The sequence below is a fragment of the Rhinolophus sinicus genome, linkage group LG14 (genome assembly GCF_036562045.2).
Source record: "Rhinolophus sinicus isolate RSC01 linkage group LG14, ASM3656204v1, whole genome shotgun sequence".
Classification (NCBI taxonomy): Eukaryota; Metazoa; Chordata; class Mammalia; order Chiroptera; family Rhinolophidae; genus Rhinolophus; species Rhinolophus sinicus.
The window spans coordinates 36,355,806-36,377,084 of record NC_133763.1 but is presented as its reverse complement, the minus strand read 5'-3'; the positions used below and the strand labels follow the sequence as shown (position 1 = coordinate 36,377,084).

Sequence of the window (21,279 nt, the reverse complement as noted above, 5' to 3'; positions counted from 1 at the left end):
GTCATGAACAGGCATTTTTCTGGAAAATGAACAAGGTTTATAGGCAGCTGCTTATTAGAAGGCCTTCTCGAGGCAGTGATGAGAACAGCTGACTTGACTTTTCTGCAAAGGTGATGTGATGGGCGCTAGTGAATAGCAACAGTGGTCTCTCTGTAGACCTTGGCTCAGCTTCCATGGGCTTCCCAGTCTTTACCAGTCTCTCCATGCTGAATTCTGTCTTTCACAACAGGCCTCCTCAAGCACAGGTTACACAATGCTTCCTATAAGGTTTTATCACGTCACTCTTCTTCCTATTACCCCAGGACAGATGAAATGTGGGGAGTGGGATAGGCAAGATTATCTGTTTCTTTCTTGTTCTCTTCCCAATGCAGAAACCCTATTCCTTTCTTAACGTCAGGCCTTTGATTTTCAAAAATCTTTGCTTTTTTAATGTAAATTTTATTAAAATTATCACCACCCCATCAAGGAATAGAAGAAAAACAGAACCCCTTAAGTCCTATTGTGCTTCTTTCCAGATACCCAAGGAGTAACTAATATCCTGACTTTAACACCATGCATTAGTCTTGCATGCTTTTGAACTAAATGTTCAAAAATGAAATGAACTAAATGTTCATATAAATGAAATCATGTAGTGTGTACTTTTTTGTGATGGTTTCTTTCACTCAGTGTTAGTCAGGACCATATAAAATAGTGTTTATAAAAGCTTTGTTCATAACAGAAGAAAACTGAAAAAGCCCAATCATCCATCAACAGTAGAATGGATAAATAAATTGTGGCAAAATCTGATAATACTATACTATGAGTATAATATAAAGTGATAAATACTATAGAGAAATAAAAATGAATGACCTATAGTGATACACAACAACATGGATGAATTATGCAAAACCATAATTTTGAGTAAAAGAATGAAAGCACAGGCAAATATATCATTTGATTATGTCTATATAAAACTCAACACATGGCAAAACTAAATAATGTTCTACTTAGGGCTACCTATTAGGTATAAAATCTCCCAAGAAACCAAAGGAATCATTAATATATAATTCAAGATATTGGTTACTGCTCAGTGAGAGGCATTAGCTCTTGGTCTTAGTGGTATGTACATGTTGCCCTTGAACATGTGAATGTTTATCTGTATTCACCCCTTTGTGTATACTATATTTTTCATTGTTGAAATTGCAGATTCCAAGGACACAAAAGCAGACATTTCAATTAATTAGGTTAAGATGGCACCAAGAAATCTGGGTTTTTATCCAGTTCCCATGGTGATTCTGATAAAAGTAGTCACCTGAAGCCCACACTTTAAGGGCTACTTATTATTTCTATGGCGTTAAACTCTTCATCTTTGGAACTTGGGATTTCAAAAAGAGCTATGTGATTAAAGGAGGAAGTTTATAATAAATAAACACGCAACTCTTACAATTTCAGAAATTGTCACTTTACTATACAAAAAGACTAAATATTTACAAAAGAAGATCAAAAGAAGTAGCATTTTTAGATCACACTAGGAAAGTTACACAAGAGTCAAACAACATCATAAAACTTCTCCGTACCATGTCAGTACCATCCAGAAAATTCCAGTCAACCATTATACCACAGATTGAAGTATTTAGTACCTGAAAGTCAACCCAGTGGTCTCTTGGTTTATCATTTGCCTATAAAAATATAACACTCTGGCATCTTTACAAACATGAAGTTGTTGTCAGTGAACTTTATAGGGATAAAATTTTGTTAAAGGAAATTAAATATAAAAAGATGACATAGGTCAGCTGCCAGTTGATATTAATGTTAAATATTTTTTAAGATGCATTAAGTTATAACAATCAGTCCAGGCAATACTGTTTAGTTATTTTAGAGATCTGACTATAGAGTGTTGCTATTCCAAGCAATCTTGCTATGGCAAACTTCATTTTACATATATACAGATCATGTTATTGCATATACACATCAAGGAACTACTCCAATCATCATATCTCCATTGTTGTGCCTATTTTTTAGGCAGAAAGTTTTCATTTGGCTTCTTGCTCACAGCAAGAAGTGTTGTAGGCAGGCATTTCTTTCCAGGAGTTCACTATATTCAGGAAAGTCTGGATTCTCAGTTTGTTGTTTTCTTCGTGAAATGATAAGCAGTATTTAGGATTGGGACTGATAAATAGTGTCTCTGGTCAAACATTTCAAACATTAGCTACACCTTTGATTTCTGTGCTTCTACAAGACTGTATGACCCCTTCATGTTGGCTTTTCTAGCAAAGTAAATGATCATTCCAATGGCAGGTATTATTAAGGAGGATGCACAATAGAGCACAAGAAGTTCTGGAGAAAAATAGTCCTTGTTATTTTCTCTTCCTGGAAAATAACAAAATGGATGCAATTAATGTCTAGTACAAAAAGAAACTGTGTAATAATAATATTTACATGTTTTATTTTAGTAGTACAACGCATTCTCTAAAGAGACATGAAGCAAAGCAGTGATAAGGGCCCATAGGACCCAACACGCACATTCCTCTGAATTATCCAAATAATTACTGCATAGTTGCTATGGTCATGGTGGGTCATGACGACAGTTGTTGACTTCCACAAACTTGGATTCAAATGCATTCAGGTTCAATTGTAGAATGAAAGGAAGGGTGCAATGTTTTAGGGCTCATTTATAAGAGCAAACATTGGAGAGCAGTGTTTGCTTTGAGAAATACAAATACCGACTAAAGAACTAGGACTCTGATCACCACGAATTGAAATGACTCATCAGTTATCTAAGAAAATCCTGTAACTTCTGGAGTATAGCCATATAGTCAAACACTATATATAAGATAGTAAGAGAAAGAATTCTTACCAATGGCTTTTTCAGAGATATATAGAAAACTATATTTTGTATCTCTAAAGTATCATCTCTTAATAAACTGAAGTTCTTTGGAGAGTATCATATTTTAGCATAAATGTTACTTACTCAAAGAGGCATTCTCTGACCCGCATAGCTCTACCACAGTTTATGATTAAACATTTGTTTGTATAATGATCTATTAATTTTGATTTCCTCCTACAGACTATAAGTTACATAAGGACTTGTACCTATTTTCTTTTTGGTCCACCGCTGAATAACAAGTACCTAGCTCACTGCTTGGAGCAGTTGGTACCCAATACAGATTTTTTGAATAGTGATACATTTTTTTCTTTCTACATCCTATCATTTTGTCATTTAGTTGTCAATTGGGTATTTTCAATTTAATAAATATTATCTTTTGCTTTCAGTTTTTCCCTCAAGCATTTCCAACAAAACACAAATTTGCTGCTGAGTCGGTTACAGAGCTACCTTCAAATACAATTTTCTATTAGCTGTATAAACACTGAAAATCCACAAGACTCCCAACTAGTTCTACCATTGGCATTCATTTAAGCCAACAGAAAACAAAATGAAAATAATTTTAAAACTCAGCTAAATACAAAGGAAAAGTAGTTCAAAATACCCAGGAACAGTATCAGTTTCTTGTCTCCATTTATTTCTAGTTATTTTAAACCATATTTAATTTGGAGGCCTGAATTTCTAGCTGAGTGCCTAACATGCACATATAAGTAATAAGTGAAAAGTGGCAAATATATGTTACTAATTTAATAAAGAAATTAGAAAAGACAATGTGTGACAAAAAAAAGAATTAAAAAGTGGAGGAACTTTTATATGTCTTTAAAGAGAATCAGTAACTACAAACAAAATTACAAAAATGTTAGGAGTCTGATTTCCTGGGGCTAAGCTTAACTAAAGATGGCCTGGAGACATCAAGGATGAAAGGAAACAGGAATGAATGAATGAGTGAATGAATGAATTTCAACGTACTGATAACTGAGATCTCAATCCGTCCAGAATCATCCCCAGCCTCATTGGAAGCACTGATTACATACACCCCTGTATCATTTTGAGTGACATGATACAAGGTAAATGTCCCATTCTTTGAACACATAGTAACATCATTGGCCACACCAACTCTTTTCAGGGTAATTACTGCAGGCGGATGACTAAAAGTGTTACATGTAATTATGATATTTTCCCCTTCTTTAACATTTCTAGAAGGCTGTATTGATATTGTCATGTTTCGAGGAGGTACTGTGAAGACAGAAAGCATAGGGTAAGTCTTGCAATCTTGAAAATTTGGGGCAGACGAGTAAAATTTTACCCGTTTTCTGACCTAGCTTCAAATTATCTTTACGTTGACAATGGTTGCTAACTCTGATGCCAAGTGCCAGAGGCTGTAAAGAGGGTTGCATTTATTTTCAGTAGCTTCACTCTAACTATAGCTTCCAATCCAAGTGGAAGCTCATTAGCACACAAGGAGTGGGAGACTGATTAGAAAAGGATGAGATATTCTGCTTACACCAGTAAGACCAACAGGTCTTGCTGTGCATTCACAAGAGGGCTTAGGGGGCCCCTGAAATTCCGCTCGTGATACCATTGTCTCTCTCCCTCTCTCTCCATCAGAATAGGGTAGAATGGGCAAGGGGCTTGGATTTTTAAGGAGGCAATTCTGCAGTCTAGAGATTCTTTATGTTATTTTGCATCGAGATGGCCACTCCTGATTATTATCCTGAAAATCGTCAATCCAGAAAACATGCAGTTATTCCGTGTTCAGAGAATAGCATTGTCTTCCCTTAGGAAAGAAAAGGGTCTGGATAGAACCCTTCTTTTTCCATGTGCCAATCCTATTTCTTTTGTTTCCTTGTAACCCCCCAGAGAAAGATTTTGAGAATATATTTAAACACTTAGGATACACAAGACTTCAGAGGCCAATGATGAATTGTCAATTTTGAAAAAAGTAAATAGGAACTCTGCACTCACCAATGATTAATGTCAACTTCCTGGCTAAACTCCATAGGGTAAAGCAGCTGTGCATTATTATTTTAGGAAACATTAAGAAATAATCACAATCAACATGGCACTCAGCTCTATTTTGCCAGATCATTCATCTAATCCTAGAAATTCTTTACAGTCCACCAAACTTCTGACCTATTATTAAAAATAATGAAATACAAAAACAAAAAACTAACCTTTAACATCAAGTGTTATACTTGTTAATTGGAAGCCAATCTCATTTTTAGATTCACATTCGTACACTCCCGCATCCTCTAACTGGGCCTTGTGGATGGTGTATGCACCATTTGTAGACTTTAGCACTGTGTCTCCTGCCTCTGCCTTTTTCTTCAGGATTATCCAAGTTTGGGGAACATTTCCACATGTACAGAAGATAGTGACAGTGTCTCCTTCCTTAACGGTCTCAGAAGGAAAAGCTGTAAGATTTATATCTTTTGGAGCAACTGTAAAGAGAATTTAAAAGGCACCTCTGATTGAGTGAAATATAAACTACCAAGATCAAGAAATTAAGCTGTGCAAATGTGGCTTTCTTACAATCCTTAACGACCACAACTACCATTAACTAAATGCTAGGCACTGGACTAAGTGCTTGACATACAACATGTCTATTAATCCACAATCCATGGAAGGAGGTACCCTATCACCATTTCATAAGTGAGATTCCCCTTAAGTTTATCTGTTTTTCTGACTTGATTTGAGATTCTTTGCTTAAGCAGAGCGACAGTACCATGATATCCATTCTCATGGCTTTTTTTTAAGGTTGTTCATTGCTCTTCCAAGATTATTCCCATAAAATACAAATTATCATTGAGATGAGGTAACAAGAAAATCACTAATACCTTAGTGGAAATTATATAAGGAGTAAGAGAGGAAATGAGAGAGCCAGTGAAGAAAAGGGCCTTGAACCCCAAAAGGGAAAGTATGGAGAAAATCCAAATTGATCACTTCATGGGTTTGCCTACAACCCCCTATGGCTTCACCTGTCAACTAGGAATTGTTATATTCTCAGTTTGGCTCTCCATCCTGGAGAGAGGGTCTGGATCTGATAACTTAATCCACTTTAGTGGTTCTAGGCCATCATGCTGATGAATCAGAGGGCACAGTCGCTGCTACTCTGTTAAGAATTTACAAAAGGTTTAAGTGTCTTCTTAGGCTTCTAAGCAAATACTAGCAGGCGCCTTGTGAGATTACCACTGAGAGTCCAATTCAGCCAGATATGGTGGTTTTAACCCTCTTTCTATCCTTATTTCAACACAATAATCATTGCCTTGTAAGTATAACTGGAACTCCTGGCACAGTTCCTAGGGCTAGCATTCCACTTGAGGTTAAAAGAATTTTAGGATAGTTGATTTGGAATAATGGTTCATTAGAAAGTATTATTCCAGGCACTTTGCATGTGTAGAAGAAACATCATGAGCTCTTCAAAACCCTCAATATATTTTTGTTTTAGCAAAAATTTTGTTTTTAAATTGGACATTGTTCAAAAGCAGTAACACAACCAAAATAATACCAGCAATAATAACTCATTAATCACACTCTCCTCTCTTTGGATAATTAATTTAACATCTTTTCTACTTATTCCAGCATGGTTAATCCTTTCACACACGTAAGTACCAGAATTTTCCATTTTTGTAGAAAGTAAGGTAAGAATTGTATTCTTAGAAAGTGCTGTAGATCCTCATTATTTAGCTGCCTGCTCCACAGAATTTTTACAACTGGGAGGCCATTGCTAGAGCACGTCATATTCACAGAACTACCTTTCTCCAAGATGGAGGAAGGGCTGACCAAAATTGTTGTATTCCTGGGGGCAACTGAAAAGTGCAGGGATACTGCTAGCTTGAACCCATATACCTTGAATTCCAAAGAGTTTTAATTATGTCACAAAACTGGACTATAGATTCTGTGGATTAGAATAGTTTATAAACCTTGATAACCACCAAAGGAGGTTTCTGTCCCCATTTACTTTAGCAGATACAGAATGATAGAAAGTAGAATATGGACACATAATGGGTATTTTCTAATGGAAATAAGTTCTATAGAAACTCTTGTTACCAAAAAATGGGTGATCAATGATAGTGTGCATTGACATTTATGGTACATTAAACATGACCACACATTATTTGAATCACTTGTGAATAGGCGGGGTCCATTTTTCCACCCCTTGAATCTAGGCTGGCCTTGTGACTCACTTTGATCAATATAACATGGAAGAAGTAACACTCTAAGCCTAAGCCTTAAAAGGCTGATTTCATTATCACCCTCCTGAAACACTGTTCTCTGGTGACTAAACCTAGGCCACCTTCCTTGAGGGTAAGACAGCACATGGGGAAAGGGAGGCCCAGACATCCCAGAAAGGGTCTCTGACACGTAAGTGAGGCCATCTTGGACCCGCATCCCCTGCTGACCTGCCAACTGACTGAAAATGCATGAGTAAGTTCATATGCTACCATATGAGCAGACAAACTGCCCATGTGACCCCTTCCAAAATTGCCAACTCATAGAATTATAGGCTAATAAATGGTTGTTTTAAGGGTTGGAGTGGTTTGTTATAATAATCATTATTTTGACATTTCTTCTCAGTTTTTTAGAGGTTTTAACTATTAACTTCAAGCTAATTATTTCCTGGCAAATATAAAGAAATCCTTACTAAAATGTGGATACATCACACATACACTTACCATTAACATGAAGTGTCTGTGTACTCTGCCTCTGTTTGTGCTCAAATTCCCTTTCATCAATATGTAACTTAGCTCGACAAACAAGAACTTTTCCAGTATCTTCAGTGGTGGGGATGAAGGTCATTTCCAAACTTTTGGTCTCTAGGGATTTCTTATGCCCGTCCACCAAAAAGGTTTTATTCTTCATAATACTCTCCCCCTTAAGTAATTCAATCTCCAGCTGATCTGAAGGATACACATTAGGAACCTTGCAGCTTATATTGACCAGGTTTCCATCCACTAGTAGATTACTCATCTCAATTTCTGGATCTCTAGAGAATGCTGCAAATATCAAAGAAAAATAATGTTTATATGTGACTCTCAATAGAAAAACAAAAGTAATCTCTATTAAATGCAAAGGTCTCAAAATGACAGTATTAACTCACCTGGGATAGGATGATCACCAATATAGAAATAATGACATTAAGTATAAATATGTATTGAAAAAAGTATAATATTTTTGATATTAAATATAAATAATGCTGGAAACCAAAATTACTTAGTACATGAAATAATAAGTAATAAATATACTTATTTTTCTCTTCTTAGTGATGATGCTGACAGCTGTGGACTGATCTTTTCAAAGGACACATGAGCTTCCACCATCTTATTTACTAACTATATATTTTAAATGTTTTAAATATTTGCCATGATGTACTGCATATATATTAGTATGTTGTATTTCATTATCTCAGTCTTCAAAACAGCCTGATAAATGGGTATTATTTAACTTATTTTACAACTAAGAAAAACTTAGAGAACTTGCTCTATAGCTAAGAAAATTTATAAAACTTATAGAAGCTAAGAGACTTTCATTAGGCATTGTATCTATAAGTTGAGATCAGATCACTGAGTTGAGATCAGAACCCATATTTCTCTGAGTTCAGAGCCCACACTTGGTATCACAGAGCTGTGCATCCTCTCGGTATCAAATAAGACCCACAGGACACTTCTCCATTTAGATATTTTAATTTCCAATGGCCAAGTTTAGATGGAAAGTTTTAAATTAAACATTTTTCATACATCACTTGTAGTTAAGAAAAACCTGTAAGATATTTGGATTCTAAATAATATTTATAATACATCTTCTACAGATCAATAAAATGAGAATAAAATGGTTATCAAGAGCAAGAGCAATGCTAATTCTTTTTTCCTTAAGTAAAATGTTAAAGAGACACATTCTGAAATATTTCTATACTGCAGTAAGACTTCACTGCTAGTTTGCTTTTTCTGTTGAAAATGTGCCTACATCAGCAGATCCTGGACTCTGGGTAATATGATAACATGATAAAATTTACCCTTCTTTTGAGAGATTCAGATTCCTTTACAGGTATATTCTAACTCATTGCGAACAAATCCTGAAGGGTAACACAAGTTTTCTGGTAGAAAATCTCTACAATGTGTTCTCTTGAATTCTGCTGAATAAGACAAGGCAGAGTAACCCTCTCAAAGAAATAACTGTGGTCACTTTGCATATTTTGTCCCTCATTCATTATAAAATGAGGAACTCCAGTAATGTCAAATTCATGGATTTAAGGTTGTAAAGGATTCTTATTAAGGTGACAAGAATAGCAAGAAAAAGTGTAGTGTATATACTCGTATGTAGTTAAATCAATATTGAGATCTAGTGCTATCTCCTGGTTCTGCTTTCACCTGAGCTGCTGCTACTGACCATCTCCTAAGACCACTCTAACTCCCTATCTTCATTTTTGGCTTTCTCCTGCTCCCCGTCGCCTCATTTTTCTCATCCTGTCAATCAGCTTTCCAAGTATGCCTTCAAAACAGTAGGCTTAGGGCACACCCCCATTTCAAATAGCTGATCAGCAGTCATCCCCACCCAGTTATCCAAATGGACATGGATCCCCTCTCCTTGCTCACTGCCACCTCTGAACACCCCATATACACAGAGCAGGGATGGGAAGGAAAAGTGAGCATGTAGTGTGTTCAAGTGCATCATGATAGTACTGACAAGACGCAAGCTAAGGACAGTGGATGCTGTGTCCATAAGTAGTGTATACTTAAGATGTAGGCCAAGTAAGTTGCATTAAAAATTCTGGTTCAGAGATTTAGGAAAACCATTCACAATGCTAAATTCCCTTTCTAAACCCAGGGATCTCATCGTATATCACAGATTCGTATTATGTTTTTTCCAATGGAATTGAAGAAAAGTGAACAATTCTGAAAGTACTTACAGTAGAGGTCCACCTTAATTCCCTTTTCCTTTTTCTTATGTCCACAGGTCACGGTGCACAGGTACAAATGTTCATTCTCAAAACTCACAGGGCTCAAGGTCAGTGTGGATGTGGTCCCGTTGCTCCTCACCTTTCCATTCAGAGTACTGTCTGTCTGGGTTCTCCAAGAGAAAGATGGAGACTCACAGCCAGTGACACCACATGTCAACACAACTGAGTCACCAATCTGAGCATCAATCTGGGGTCCAGGGGAGATCTCAACAGTAAACAGTTTTTCTGGGGGGAAAAAAGAAAAAGACAAAACAAAGGTAAGATTATTTTCTTCTTTCACCCCATTCCAAAATATGGTCTTTTTTTTTTTTTTTGGGGGGGGGTCTCTTTTTTTTCCCCTGATTTCCTTTAAGCTAACATCTATGCCAAGAAAAAATTATTCCTTTCCACCTGGGGACCATCAGGAATGAGACCACATCTTTCAAGAAGTCTGTTGATTTGTTCATTTAATAGAATGAATGTTGATAAAAATGTATCAAGACAGAGGGTGGCATCGTTTTCTTTTGTTATTTAAACTTATTTATTTTAAGTGTGTTTTTCCAGGACCCATCAGTTCCAAGTCAATTAGTTGTTTCAATCCAGTTGTGGAGGGCGCAGCTCACAGTGGCCCATGTGGGTATCGAACCGGCAACGTTGTTGTTAAGAGCACAGCGCTCTAGCCAACTAAGCTAACCGGCTGCCCCAGTGGCATCCTTTTATAACAATAATTCAGTCTCTTCTCAAGTATAGTTTATCAAATCTCTGTAATAGTGGACAACAGCTCAAATAATTTAAGAGGTTCCACTGTGTCAAATATTGTGGAAACCACTTTACATATACTGGGGGTGTCAAAAAATGTATACAAGTGGACACTTTGGTCAGCGTTGCTCAAGCAGTAGTTTGCCATAATAGGAAGTGTCTAGATGCTGATGGTAACCACTTTGAGCACCTCTTGTAATTGCAGAAGTCAAATGTGACTTGTATTCATCTTTTGATATCGGTATATATTGAGTATTACAATTTTATTACAGCTTTTTCTTTTCTTAAAATGTGTATACATTTTTTTGGCACCCTCTGTATTATCACATTTAATCCTCACCCCAACTTCATGAACTGATACTATTAATTCCTCTCTTCCTCTTCTTTCTCCTTCTTAAGGAAATTTAGGCTTAGAAATGCTAAATAACTATCTAGATTACAAGTGGCAAAATGAAGACTTGAAGCCAAGTGGGTTTGATTCAAGATCCCAGCTTTTCAGTTGTTTGAGCAACTAAATCAAGTCATCCTCACGTGGAGATAAAAAATCTAAGAGAGGTACCAAAAAAATCTACAAAGCCAAAATATGTCTTCTAATTAGGTACAATACCCATAATGGACCAGTGCTAGAGCTTCTGCACCAACAATGTAAAATTATACCATTGAAAGTCACACACAATCACACTGAAAGCAAAGTCAAAGTCTAAGCATTAAAGTGATACATAAGCCACCTCTAAAATTTGTTTGATGAAATATAAAAATACTTTACAATTAATTCAAGGGCTGACAGCAGATGGAAGGGCAAACTCTTAAGTCTCAAACATGCAGGAAAGCTGTTTGGCTGCCAGTGCTATTATCCCTGCTGGGCACACAGGCTGCTTTGAGATGACTGCCATCTAGGGAGAAAGGGAATCCCAAATCTCCACTCTCTGTTCCCCTGAAGAAACCCGCAGTGGTGGGCAACTCTGAAAGTGACAGATGAGACTCCACAGAAAATCATGAAAATCGTCCTCGCAAATAGCAGGCTGGGGATGGAAGAAAGAAATCTCAACATATGAATAACCCAAATATACCACATTGTGCAGGGTTCTTATCTGAGCCAGAACAATTTTTTTCAGTTTGGTTTATCCAATTGTGACATTGTAGTATCTTCCAAAGAAGGCTTTCCTCAAATTACCGCAATAAACCGATATGCTATTAGATTTTGAAAGAGACAGATCATTCAGAACAATTCTCAGAGTTTCTGAATTCCTTATACGTTAGTGTGAACAGGGAACTTTAAAAACACAGCCACTTCCTGCATGTGAACAATTCTCAGAACTCCCCCCACCTTTTTTTTTTTTTACAGTGGCTGAGCATGTTATGAAGTGAATTTGTGGCTTTTGCAGAATAACTATTAGGTAACTGAAAGGTCCTTTGAAAGTGCAATTCTCTCTTCAGTACATAAGGATCTTAGTATCCTGTGATGCAAAATGCAAAACAAGAATGCATTTCCCTTAACTCATTTCCCTCTCTCTGAAATGGGATACAGCTTTTCATGGGGTGGAGTTATCCAGGATGGATGATTAGCTTTACATGCTTTTAGTAGTGTAATATCTTTCCTGATCTCTTGAGAATGCTAATCCAACATCCAACAGAGTTCATCTACGGAAGTTGAGTTAGAATTTTATTTGTTTAACCATACAAGTTTAAATGTCCTGTTTCCATATTTTAAAAATTTGTGTTGCCCATGGTTACAGTTTATTCATCCTATATTTACTGAGCACCTATTATGTGGCAGACACTCAAATATTAAAAGTATGAGTAAGATGAATATATAATTGTGCTGAAGTACATGACAGTCAGATGGGTCATCAATAAAACTTAAGAAATTTTGGCATTGACGCTGTTTCACTATTGCTAAAATCCCAATGACACCATCTTTATCATTCCTTTTCACATTCTACTTACCTTCAACAATTAATTCCACTTCTTTCCCATTTTTCCCAACCAGGTTAACTGCTTCACAAACATAAATTCCAGAATCTTCCATCCTCATAGCAATCAAAGTGAGATTTGCATTCTTTGAAAGGAGTTGTAGGCTCCCATTGTCTAATTTCTTGTTCCAGAAAATCTGTGGAGCTGGTAGACCTTCACTGGTACATGTCATTGTCACGGAGCCACTTTCTAGCAGCCTCGTGGAGGGATTCACAGAGATAACTGTGTTCTTGGGTGAGACTGAAAACGCAGGGCACAATATTAGTAATTGCTAAGCATCATCTTAATTCAATAATCATAATGTGTTTCTCTCAGACTGTATTTATGTGCTTCCACAAATTTGACAAACTTACTCTGTCAAATTAGTACAAAGAATCACGGAGACATAAAAATTAGTCAATCCAGTGTCTGACTAATTTAATTGAGTTATTTTGTTGATGATTGGTGTTTTCAGATGGCCATAGATACTCAGAAATTAAGAAAGACTCTTAATGTGGTTCAATTTTCCAGATAAGACAGGAGTCTCATCTCAGTATCCTTGCCAAGTATTCATTTAAGTCGACTTTGACACTTATGGTGTGACACTGCCTTACAAAACAGTCCATTTGATTTTGGACAGCTCTAATTATTGGAACATTTTCCCCAGACTGAGCTGAAATCTACCTCTTGGTAACTACCATGTTTCCCAGAAAATAAGACCTAGCTGGACAATCAGCTCTAATGCATCTTTTGGAGCAAAAAATTAATATAAGACCTGATATTATATATCATATCATAGCATATCATAGCATATCATATCATATCATATCATATCATATCATATCATATCATATCATATTAAAGACCTGGTCTTATGGTAAAATATGACAGGGTTGTATATTAATTTTTGCTCCAAAAGACGCATTAGAGCTGATTGTCCAGCTAGGTCTTATTTTCAGGGAAACACAGTAACTTTTACAAATTGGTCATAGTTCAGTACTCTGCTGCTACAGAATAAGTTAAATCCCTTTCCACATGACTGTTTTTCTAAATATTTAATTATAGCTCTCTTTTCCAAGCTTTGTATTCTCTAGGAAACCTACCCCTTCTCTTGACTATTCTTTTCAAAATATTGATAAAATTCTTTCCATCTCATTCTCTTTCAGCTAAACATGCTGTAGTTGGCAATATTCCTTTTCAATGTGGTGTTCAGAGTCGAACACAGCATTTTATTCTAGAACAGAGCACAGTGAATCCACTCCTACACAATAAGACTGTCTCACATCCCCTGGCAGTCTCAGGGAGTGTGAAGGTCATCAAATCTCATCTCCACTCTCGCACCCAATGCACGTGTGTATGTGTGAACACATGCACACACACAAAATAAGTGCTCAATTTGTAAAATCTCTACACCTTGATATTTCAAAGCATATTATAAAAGTTTACAAACATAATTAAAAGTTGTATCACTTGAGCCTATTTCCTACTATGCAATCAGGTAGTATTATTATTTCCCTTTCATAGACTGGGAAATAAAGAAATTAAGTGACCTAAATTTATATGGTGATGGAGTCAGAACTTAAGCTCAAGCATTCTTAACTCAAATCCAGTGCTCTTTTCATTGAATTATGCTGTAGACAAATATTATGTTCTCAATGAATAAAAGTGGAATAAAACAAGTTTCTTCTTAACTGTAGCTGTTAAGTGTATCGCTGTATACATACAAAACAAAATTCCTTTAAAGACTAGACCACATCACCCAAGCACTTACTGTAGACTTGCAGCTTTTTTGTGGTCTCCCTTTTCGGGGGCTCCTTTTCTGGGGGCTCACCATCATTTTCATAAATATGTAATTTAGCTTGGCATGCAAGCACTTTTCCAGTATCCTCATTGGTAGGAGTGAAGGTTACTTCCAAACTCTTGGTTTCCAGAGACTTTGTCTCCGTAGGCTCCACAAATTCCTTCGTTTCCAAGTGATGGTTGCCCTTCTTCATCTCTATCTCCAGCCTGTCAAATGGGTAAACATCAGGGACCAAACACTTGACTGTGATTGGCTTTCCAACCTCCAGAGGGCCACTCAAATGAATCTCTGGGTCCTTAGGAAAAGCTGCAAAGGTCAAACAAACAATGAGTGGGCTTTTCACTCATGTTGTGTAAGGTCCCTCACTGCTTTAACACAACGTAAATCAAATCTAATGTTTTTCTTAAAGCAATCTTGATTCATTGTTTAAATAGCCTTTTATGGTTTGGGTAGGTACATGAATCAGAATCAATCACCTTTCAGTGAGTTCTTCAGTTGTGATCCTGCATGTACTAAGGGATGCATGTTATTGGAGTAAAAGAAGGGAGAAAAACTGAAGCTCATTAAATACCTATATGTGTCCACCACTTGCCCAAAGTTACACAGCTAATAAATTGTAAGTCTGGGAGTTAAATTCAGGATTTCTATTATTCTGTATTTCTACTGCAGATTTATGTTATATCACATTCTTTTATTTCAGTCAGATATATTTCCCTTTTACAGATAAGGAAGTGGAGGCTCAAAACATCGTTGTAAGGAATAGCTACTGGGCAAGGTATGCTAAGAAATGAAAAGAACAATGTTAAATAATTGGTTTCTGAAAATGGTTCCTCTGACAGGAATTGATTCACCAGAAATGCACACCTGTGCAATCTTTAAATTCTGGAAGGCGGATTTGCCTCCTGAAATGCCTAACTCAGTGCCTAACCAGTACTACAGTAGAGCCTTTCAATGCCATGGGAATACACTATTTCAATACACCATTACCTCCTTGTGAAAAGGGCTACCTTTTCATTACAAACCTTCATGATAGTGACACATAGACTGGATTCAAGACTGTATAGTAAGAAGAATACAAATGTCCCAACTCTAAAGAATATTACAATCAAATGTAGAATGAAGACAGGGCTATTAAACATAATGAGAGACAGACATATGTAAAGAAAAACTTCAGGCAAGATAATTAAAGCCAGAGGGTCTTCATTTCTCTTTTTAAAATCTTCAGCTATTTAGTTCTTGTGAGAGAAGGCAAAGGAACTGGAAATGTTTTGTTATGTGAAAAAAAAAAAAGTCTTTTTAATTTTTCTACCAATCATTTCTGTCCCTCATATTCTGTAAGAAATGTGCCTGGAATCCACACAGTTTGCTGTCAGGTAACATAAGAACTTGCTACTTTCCCCTGTATTTACATAAGGGGGCCTTTCAAGGAGCTCAGGAGGCTGCACAGACATACACTGTGCATGTACAACCAGCATAATTGAAAGCAGCCAGCCAGGCACAGTTTCTTGGGAAACATTAGGAACACATGGGGTTTGTTGCGGAATCAATTTGAGTTACCGGACAAAGTTGAGCTCCACTATAGCAGAAGGGAAACAACGTAATTATAAGATATTCAGAGGAGGTCTTCATGAGATGATCGTAAAGCTTTGCAGCTATTTGGTCTTTCTCTCTCTCTCTCTCTCTTTCTTTCCTTTTTTTTTCTTTCTTTCTTTATAGAGCAGTCCTCAGTAAGCAAAGGCAAGTGATTTATCTCAGGTTAGTCTTTTACTCCTCTTGCTAACTTTATTTGCGGGATTGAGAATAGATTGGGATGTATTTTGGTATAATGATAGACTAGGGGTATTCATTCACAGTCACAAGGCAAATCGAATTCATTATACAAATACCCTTGAGGTTGAGCAGTTGAACATTAAAGGTTAATGATATCAAAAAACAAGAACAAAAAATAACTCTTTATTCCAAAATCAAATGAGTGAAATGTATGGAGATATTTTTCTTATATTTAAGTGGAAAACTTTCATACAGAAGCCAATTACTAAATTTCACATCTCCTGCTTAAATTGAGTCTAAGCACCAAATTGCATAAGAATAAATAAATGGAAAATCCCTGAAGGATAGAATTCATAAATAATTTAGATGCATGCCTAAGTAAACATGTAAGGACATAATCAAATAGAATTTTTTGAAAAATAAAATAAAATAGAGATCTTCATTTTATGGCTAAGAAAATCAAAGCCCAGAGCAGTTGAGTCTTACCCATGGTCATCATGTCTGTGCAGAATTGGAAATAAAAGCCAACATTTGGCTTCCTGATCCATTGCTAGACTCAGCTGTCTCTAACTTTCTTAGTGCAGTACGTACTCTAGCCAAGAATCTAGACATTTTTTCTTTAAAAATATCAATTAAAAAAACTTATTTTAAAATAAATGAAAGAAAAATCAAAGATTCTTTAAAGTACTCACAGTAGATGTGCACCTTTATTGTTTTTTCTGTTTTGTTACCTCCGCAAGTTGCTGTGCACAGGTAAGTGTGCTCATTCCCGAAACTAACAGGATCCATGATCAGCGTGGACATGGTGCCCTCATTTCTCACCTTCCCATTCAGCGGACTGTCTATCTGGGTTCTCCAGGAGAAAGATGGGGACTCACAGCCCGTTGTGCTGCAAGTCAGTGAAATGGAGGCACCGATCTGAGCAACAATTTTGGATTTAGGGGAGACCTCAATTTTAAAAGCTTGAGCTGTAAAGGCAAAAAGAGAAAAGCAAACTTACACTGGTTCATTTAATATTCTACTCTTCTCTGTTCTAGCTGAATGTCCAAAACATGATCTGGCTGATCTCTTTACTAAACGGCTTCGAACCCACTGTAAGGCAGCCAAAAAGTATTAGAGTCACTGCCAAACAAGGTAATGAAATTATCTACAGTTAGAGAACTCTCACTTCTGACTTTGAGGCCCATTTATCAAACTTGTTTTATTATTTGCTAAGCTTGATCTCATTTTCAAGGACAGGAAACTACAGAGATAGACCTTACTAGAGATAGAATGCAATTATTCATTTGACATTGGAAAAAAAAGTATCCAAAAAAATAGCAATTTGCAGCTCCAACTATAACATAATGATATACAGCAATACTAAAAAACTCATTAAAAGTTAAATTAAATTAAATTTCCACTGTTTAAAAATCCTGGTACCTCTCTTCACTACTATAGCAAAATTGACTGACGCCAAAATTGGGGCTAAAATGGAATGTAAGCATTTGGAACAGACCAAGAAGAACTTACAAGCTGCAAACACCATCCAAAGTATATTCAAGGCTCCAAAGATCACGACCATCTTCCTAGGCATTTTAAGTTGCTGCTGTGATGAGAAAATAACGGTTCCAAAACTCTTCTTTCTTTCCCACTTGAAAGTGCCTGGGAAGAGTCTTTAGTTCCTAACGCCAGTGAGGCTCAGTGAGGAGTGAAATAGAAAGTCTGCTCTTTATAAAGGGTCTTGCTGCAGAGGCGGAGGGAAATCCCTTCAAGGGGAAACCCGGAGCAGAGCCAGAAAAAAAGTTTCACTGACACCCAGCCAAGTCCAGTATTAACCCCTTCAGTTGCTCTCAGTCCTAAAACTACTCTGTCTGCCCCAGAAAAATGAAACTTCCAAGGCTATAAAATAAAGCTTTTCCTGATTTTCACTCCAAAAGGATATCTTTGCAAGAAAGATGTAAGGTAATGCTCATTGCAAAATAAGACTTTCTGAATCCAGTGGGGGAAGAGAGACAGAGAAACAGAGAGAGCAAATTATACTCTAGTTTTTGAAGTAGCTAAATAACCACTATGTCATGTGAACTAATTCTCCTCCATGAAGAAGATATATTTTTCAATTCTAAAATAGAGACTAAAGTTTCTCTTACAAGAAAAAGAAACAGGTCCTATCTTTTGATGAGTTATTTTTAAAAAGGGAGACAGCGTAACATCTTAGTTTTATATTTTTTATTTATAAAATAGTTCCTTTGACAATAAACGTCAACTTCCTGAAATGACTGTCATGAGTAGAAAGTAAAGGAATGCTATCAAAACAAGAGAAATCATTTTTCTCTTTAATTTCAGAAAAGTGACCAACACATTGGTTCAACTGCTGAGTAATGGGAAGTCTTTTGCAGACTTAAATGCAAATGTAGGAATTCATCTGAAGTTGTAGATCTCTTGGTCTGTGAGGTTTCACCACAAACATAGTTAAAACATGAAAAAAATTTGTTTTCGTCATATGGGAAGTGATGGAAAACAATTTTATGATCTCCTTCCCCATCGGAGAAATGACATTTTCAAATCTGTTTTAAAATGGCTGTTTTAGCCTTGCATACACATAGTTCAAATCTTTGCAAAATGCTTGCCCATCAAAAAAGAAACCGGAATAGTCACTTCCTTGTGTTATACACGTGCAGGCCTACCTTCCCCATTGGACCATCCGTTCCTTTCATGGCTGGGACCAGTTCTTGTTCATCGTCTTATCTACCTCTGTCCTCCTAATACCTAATGCATAGTTTTGCACTTAGTGGATACAAAAAATTTGCAATAATAAATATTATAAATTAAAATTTGGAAAAGAAACTTACAAAATTCTGGCAATAATATGTAAATAATGCATCAGAAAAATGTTGGATTCTACAAGACAATCACAAACCTCACAGACTAATGGGGACGAGTACAATCAGCAGTGCTGTGCTTTGTGACAGGCCACAGCTGACGTTTGGAGTCTCTACCTAGCTCTCCATGGCTGGAGAGGCTTCTGGACCTCCTCTTGGATACTAATGAAGCTCCCACTAAAAGACAAGTAGAGAAAAAGAAGTGAGAGAAGGTATTCTAAGGCTGGGATGATATGTAAACGTGACTTCACCTACCACGTATCCCATGATCGGGAAAGTCGCTTCAGGTAAGATTAGCTAGTAAACGTGTCACCTAGAGGTCCTTTACAATGTTGGTGTTGTAGGAGAAGATGATCAGAACCATTTATGTTGACTGTTTAACTTTAGAAGAGATTTAAAGGTGATTATGGAGTTTTAATGCATTTCTCTGAGGTACAGACAATTGACCAATAAGATCCAAAATGGGATCCCACAGACCAAGTCATGGTAAATAACTTCAGTTCTGAGTTTGAATATGATTCCAGGTTTGGAACATTGGAGAAATGCTTAATCTACTGAATTAGTTCATAGCAGTTTCAGCAAACTATTTGATAAAGTCCCTCGTGATATCTTTGAGTTGGATGCCATTTGATGTTCCACCTGCTTCTCCCAGGTTGAATTGATTGCACTCTCTTCTGTGGCCTCTTTACACTAGGGCATACTGGATGTCAATTTTGCTATAGTAGTGAAGAGAGGTACCAGGATTTTTAAACAGTGGAAATTTAATTTAACTTTTAATGAGTTTTTTAGTATTGCTGTATATCATTATGTTATAGTTGGAGCTGCAAATTGCTATTTTTTTGGATACTTTTTTTTCCTAACTTACAAACTCAGGTAGTTTTATTTTCTCATCTTGGCATCTAGCCCAAAATAAGGCGTTCATTAAATTTGTGCAATGAATGAGTGAATAGAGGTACAAGTGTAAGGTTAACAGATTCGAACTAATCTGCCTGAATAGAGTGTTACTGAATTTTGTCTTTGAAATTGTTCAGTTCATCATTTTTGTCCACACATAAAAGATATGGATATCTAATTTACTCATAATACAAGACGGCAAAATATAGATAACCTATTTATTTAACAGAATTCAGATTTCAGTCATTTATGCTTTGACTATCCCATATATTTAAGTTCAGCAATTCATATGGACAAAGGTGCCCTTTTGTATTCCAGTCCTGTGTGGGATGACCTTCTCTTCCTCTGTTAATCCCCATCTCTGGCCTTCTTGAAAATTACCTTGCTTTGAAATTGCTCCGGGGGTGGGGGGTGGGAGATGAGGGTTAGGGGGATCGAATATATGGTGATGGAAGGAGAACTGACTCTGGGTGATGAACACACAATGGGATTTATAGATGATGTAATACAGAATTGTACACCTGAAATCTATGTAATTTTACTAACAATTGTCACCTCTATAAATTTAATTAAAAAAAAGGAAATTGCTCCATTAACTTGCTATCTCCAGCATGGGCTTTACTCTCTCAACAGATTTTAACTCTTTGGGTCTACAAGTGTTGCCTATTTTTACATACCTTGTTTCCACGAAAATAAGACCTAGCTGGACAATCAGCTCTAATGCATCTTTTGGAGCAAAAATTAATATAAGACCCAGTATTATATTACATTATATTAAGACCTGGTATTATATTATATTATATTATATTATATTATATTATATTATATTATATTATATTATATTATATTATACCCAGTCTTATATTACAGTAAAATAAGACCAGTTCTTATATTAATTTTTGCTCCAAAAGACGCATTAGAGCTGATTGTCCAGCTAGGTCTTATTTTTAGAGAAACACAGTATTACCTGGTCTGATACTCTGTCTGCCCCAAGTGTCTGTGAAGTGATATGAAATAAATAAGCACATGCTTTCTGAACTACTGGGTGCTATCACACCAGTAGATAATTTCTAAGGCAATAATTCAGGACATTTCTTTCAGTTATTAATAACACTTCACATTTTTGTTAACATTTTACCTAAAGAGTTTTCTGAAATGCCTGTGAGCCTCACAGCAGCCCCGTGAGAGCTTTGAGGGGCCTGTTTTTATCTTCACAGTGTTGATCAGGAAACGGGTTCCGAGAAGTTTAGTTGAACAAGATCGCATGGTAAGTGATCTGAGTCTTAAAGCCAGCACTTCTCGCTTCCAGCTCACTGCTTGGTGCTCTATGCTATGCTGCCTCAATCTCCGTGTTTGTTGGAGAGATGCACCTTCCATTACTGTTGTCACTTACACATGACCCAGAAGCCCATGAGCTTTAACTTCACTGACACTGTGAATA

At 36.5% G+C, this 21,279-nt stretch overlaps 1 protein-coding gene across 3 annotated transcripts; it reads right to left on the bottom strand.

The window, feature by feature from the left end:
- Positions 1-1,425: 1,425 nt before the first annotated feature.
- On the bottom strand, positions 1,426-17,783 carry VCAM1 (vascular cell adhesion molecule 1). Of its 3 annotated transcripts, XM_019747058.2 has the most exons (9): positions 17,596-17,783; positions 16,776-17,051; positions 14,284-14,619; positions 12,507-12,773; positions 9,771-10,046; positions 7,540-7,860; positions 5,038-5,304; positions 3,833-4,099; positions 1,426-2,349 (listed from the first exon to the last, which is right to left on the bottom strand). In XM_019747058.2, the coding sequence occupies exons 1-9, from the start codon at positions 17,657-17,659 to the stop codon at positions 2,189-2,191; spliced, it is 2,235 nt and encodes a 744-aa protein (XP_019602617.2). In that variant the 5' UTR covers positions 17,660-17,783; the 3' UTR covers positions 1,426-2,188. The 3 variants fall into 3 exon arrangements, with proteins under 3 accessions (XP_019602617.2, XP_019602618.2, XP_019602619.2); XM_019747059.2 differs by lacking the exon at positions 3,833-4,099 and having other exon boundaries at positions 17,596-17,779; XM_019747060.2 differs by lacking the exons at positions 3,833-4,099; positions 5,038-5,304 and having other exon boundaries at positions 17,596-17,781.
- Between the last annotated feature and the right edge of the window lie 3,496 nt (positions 17,784-21,279).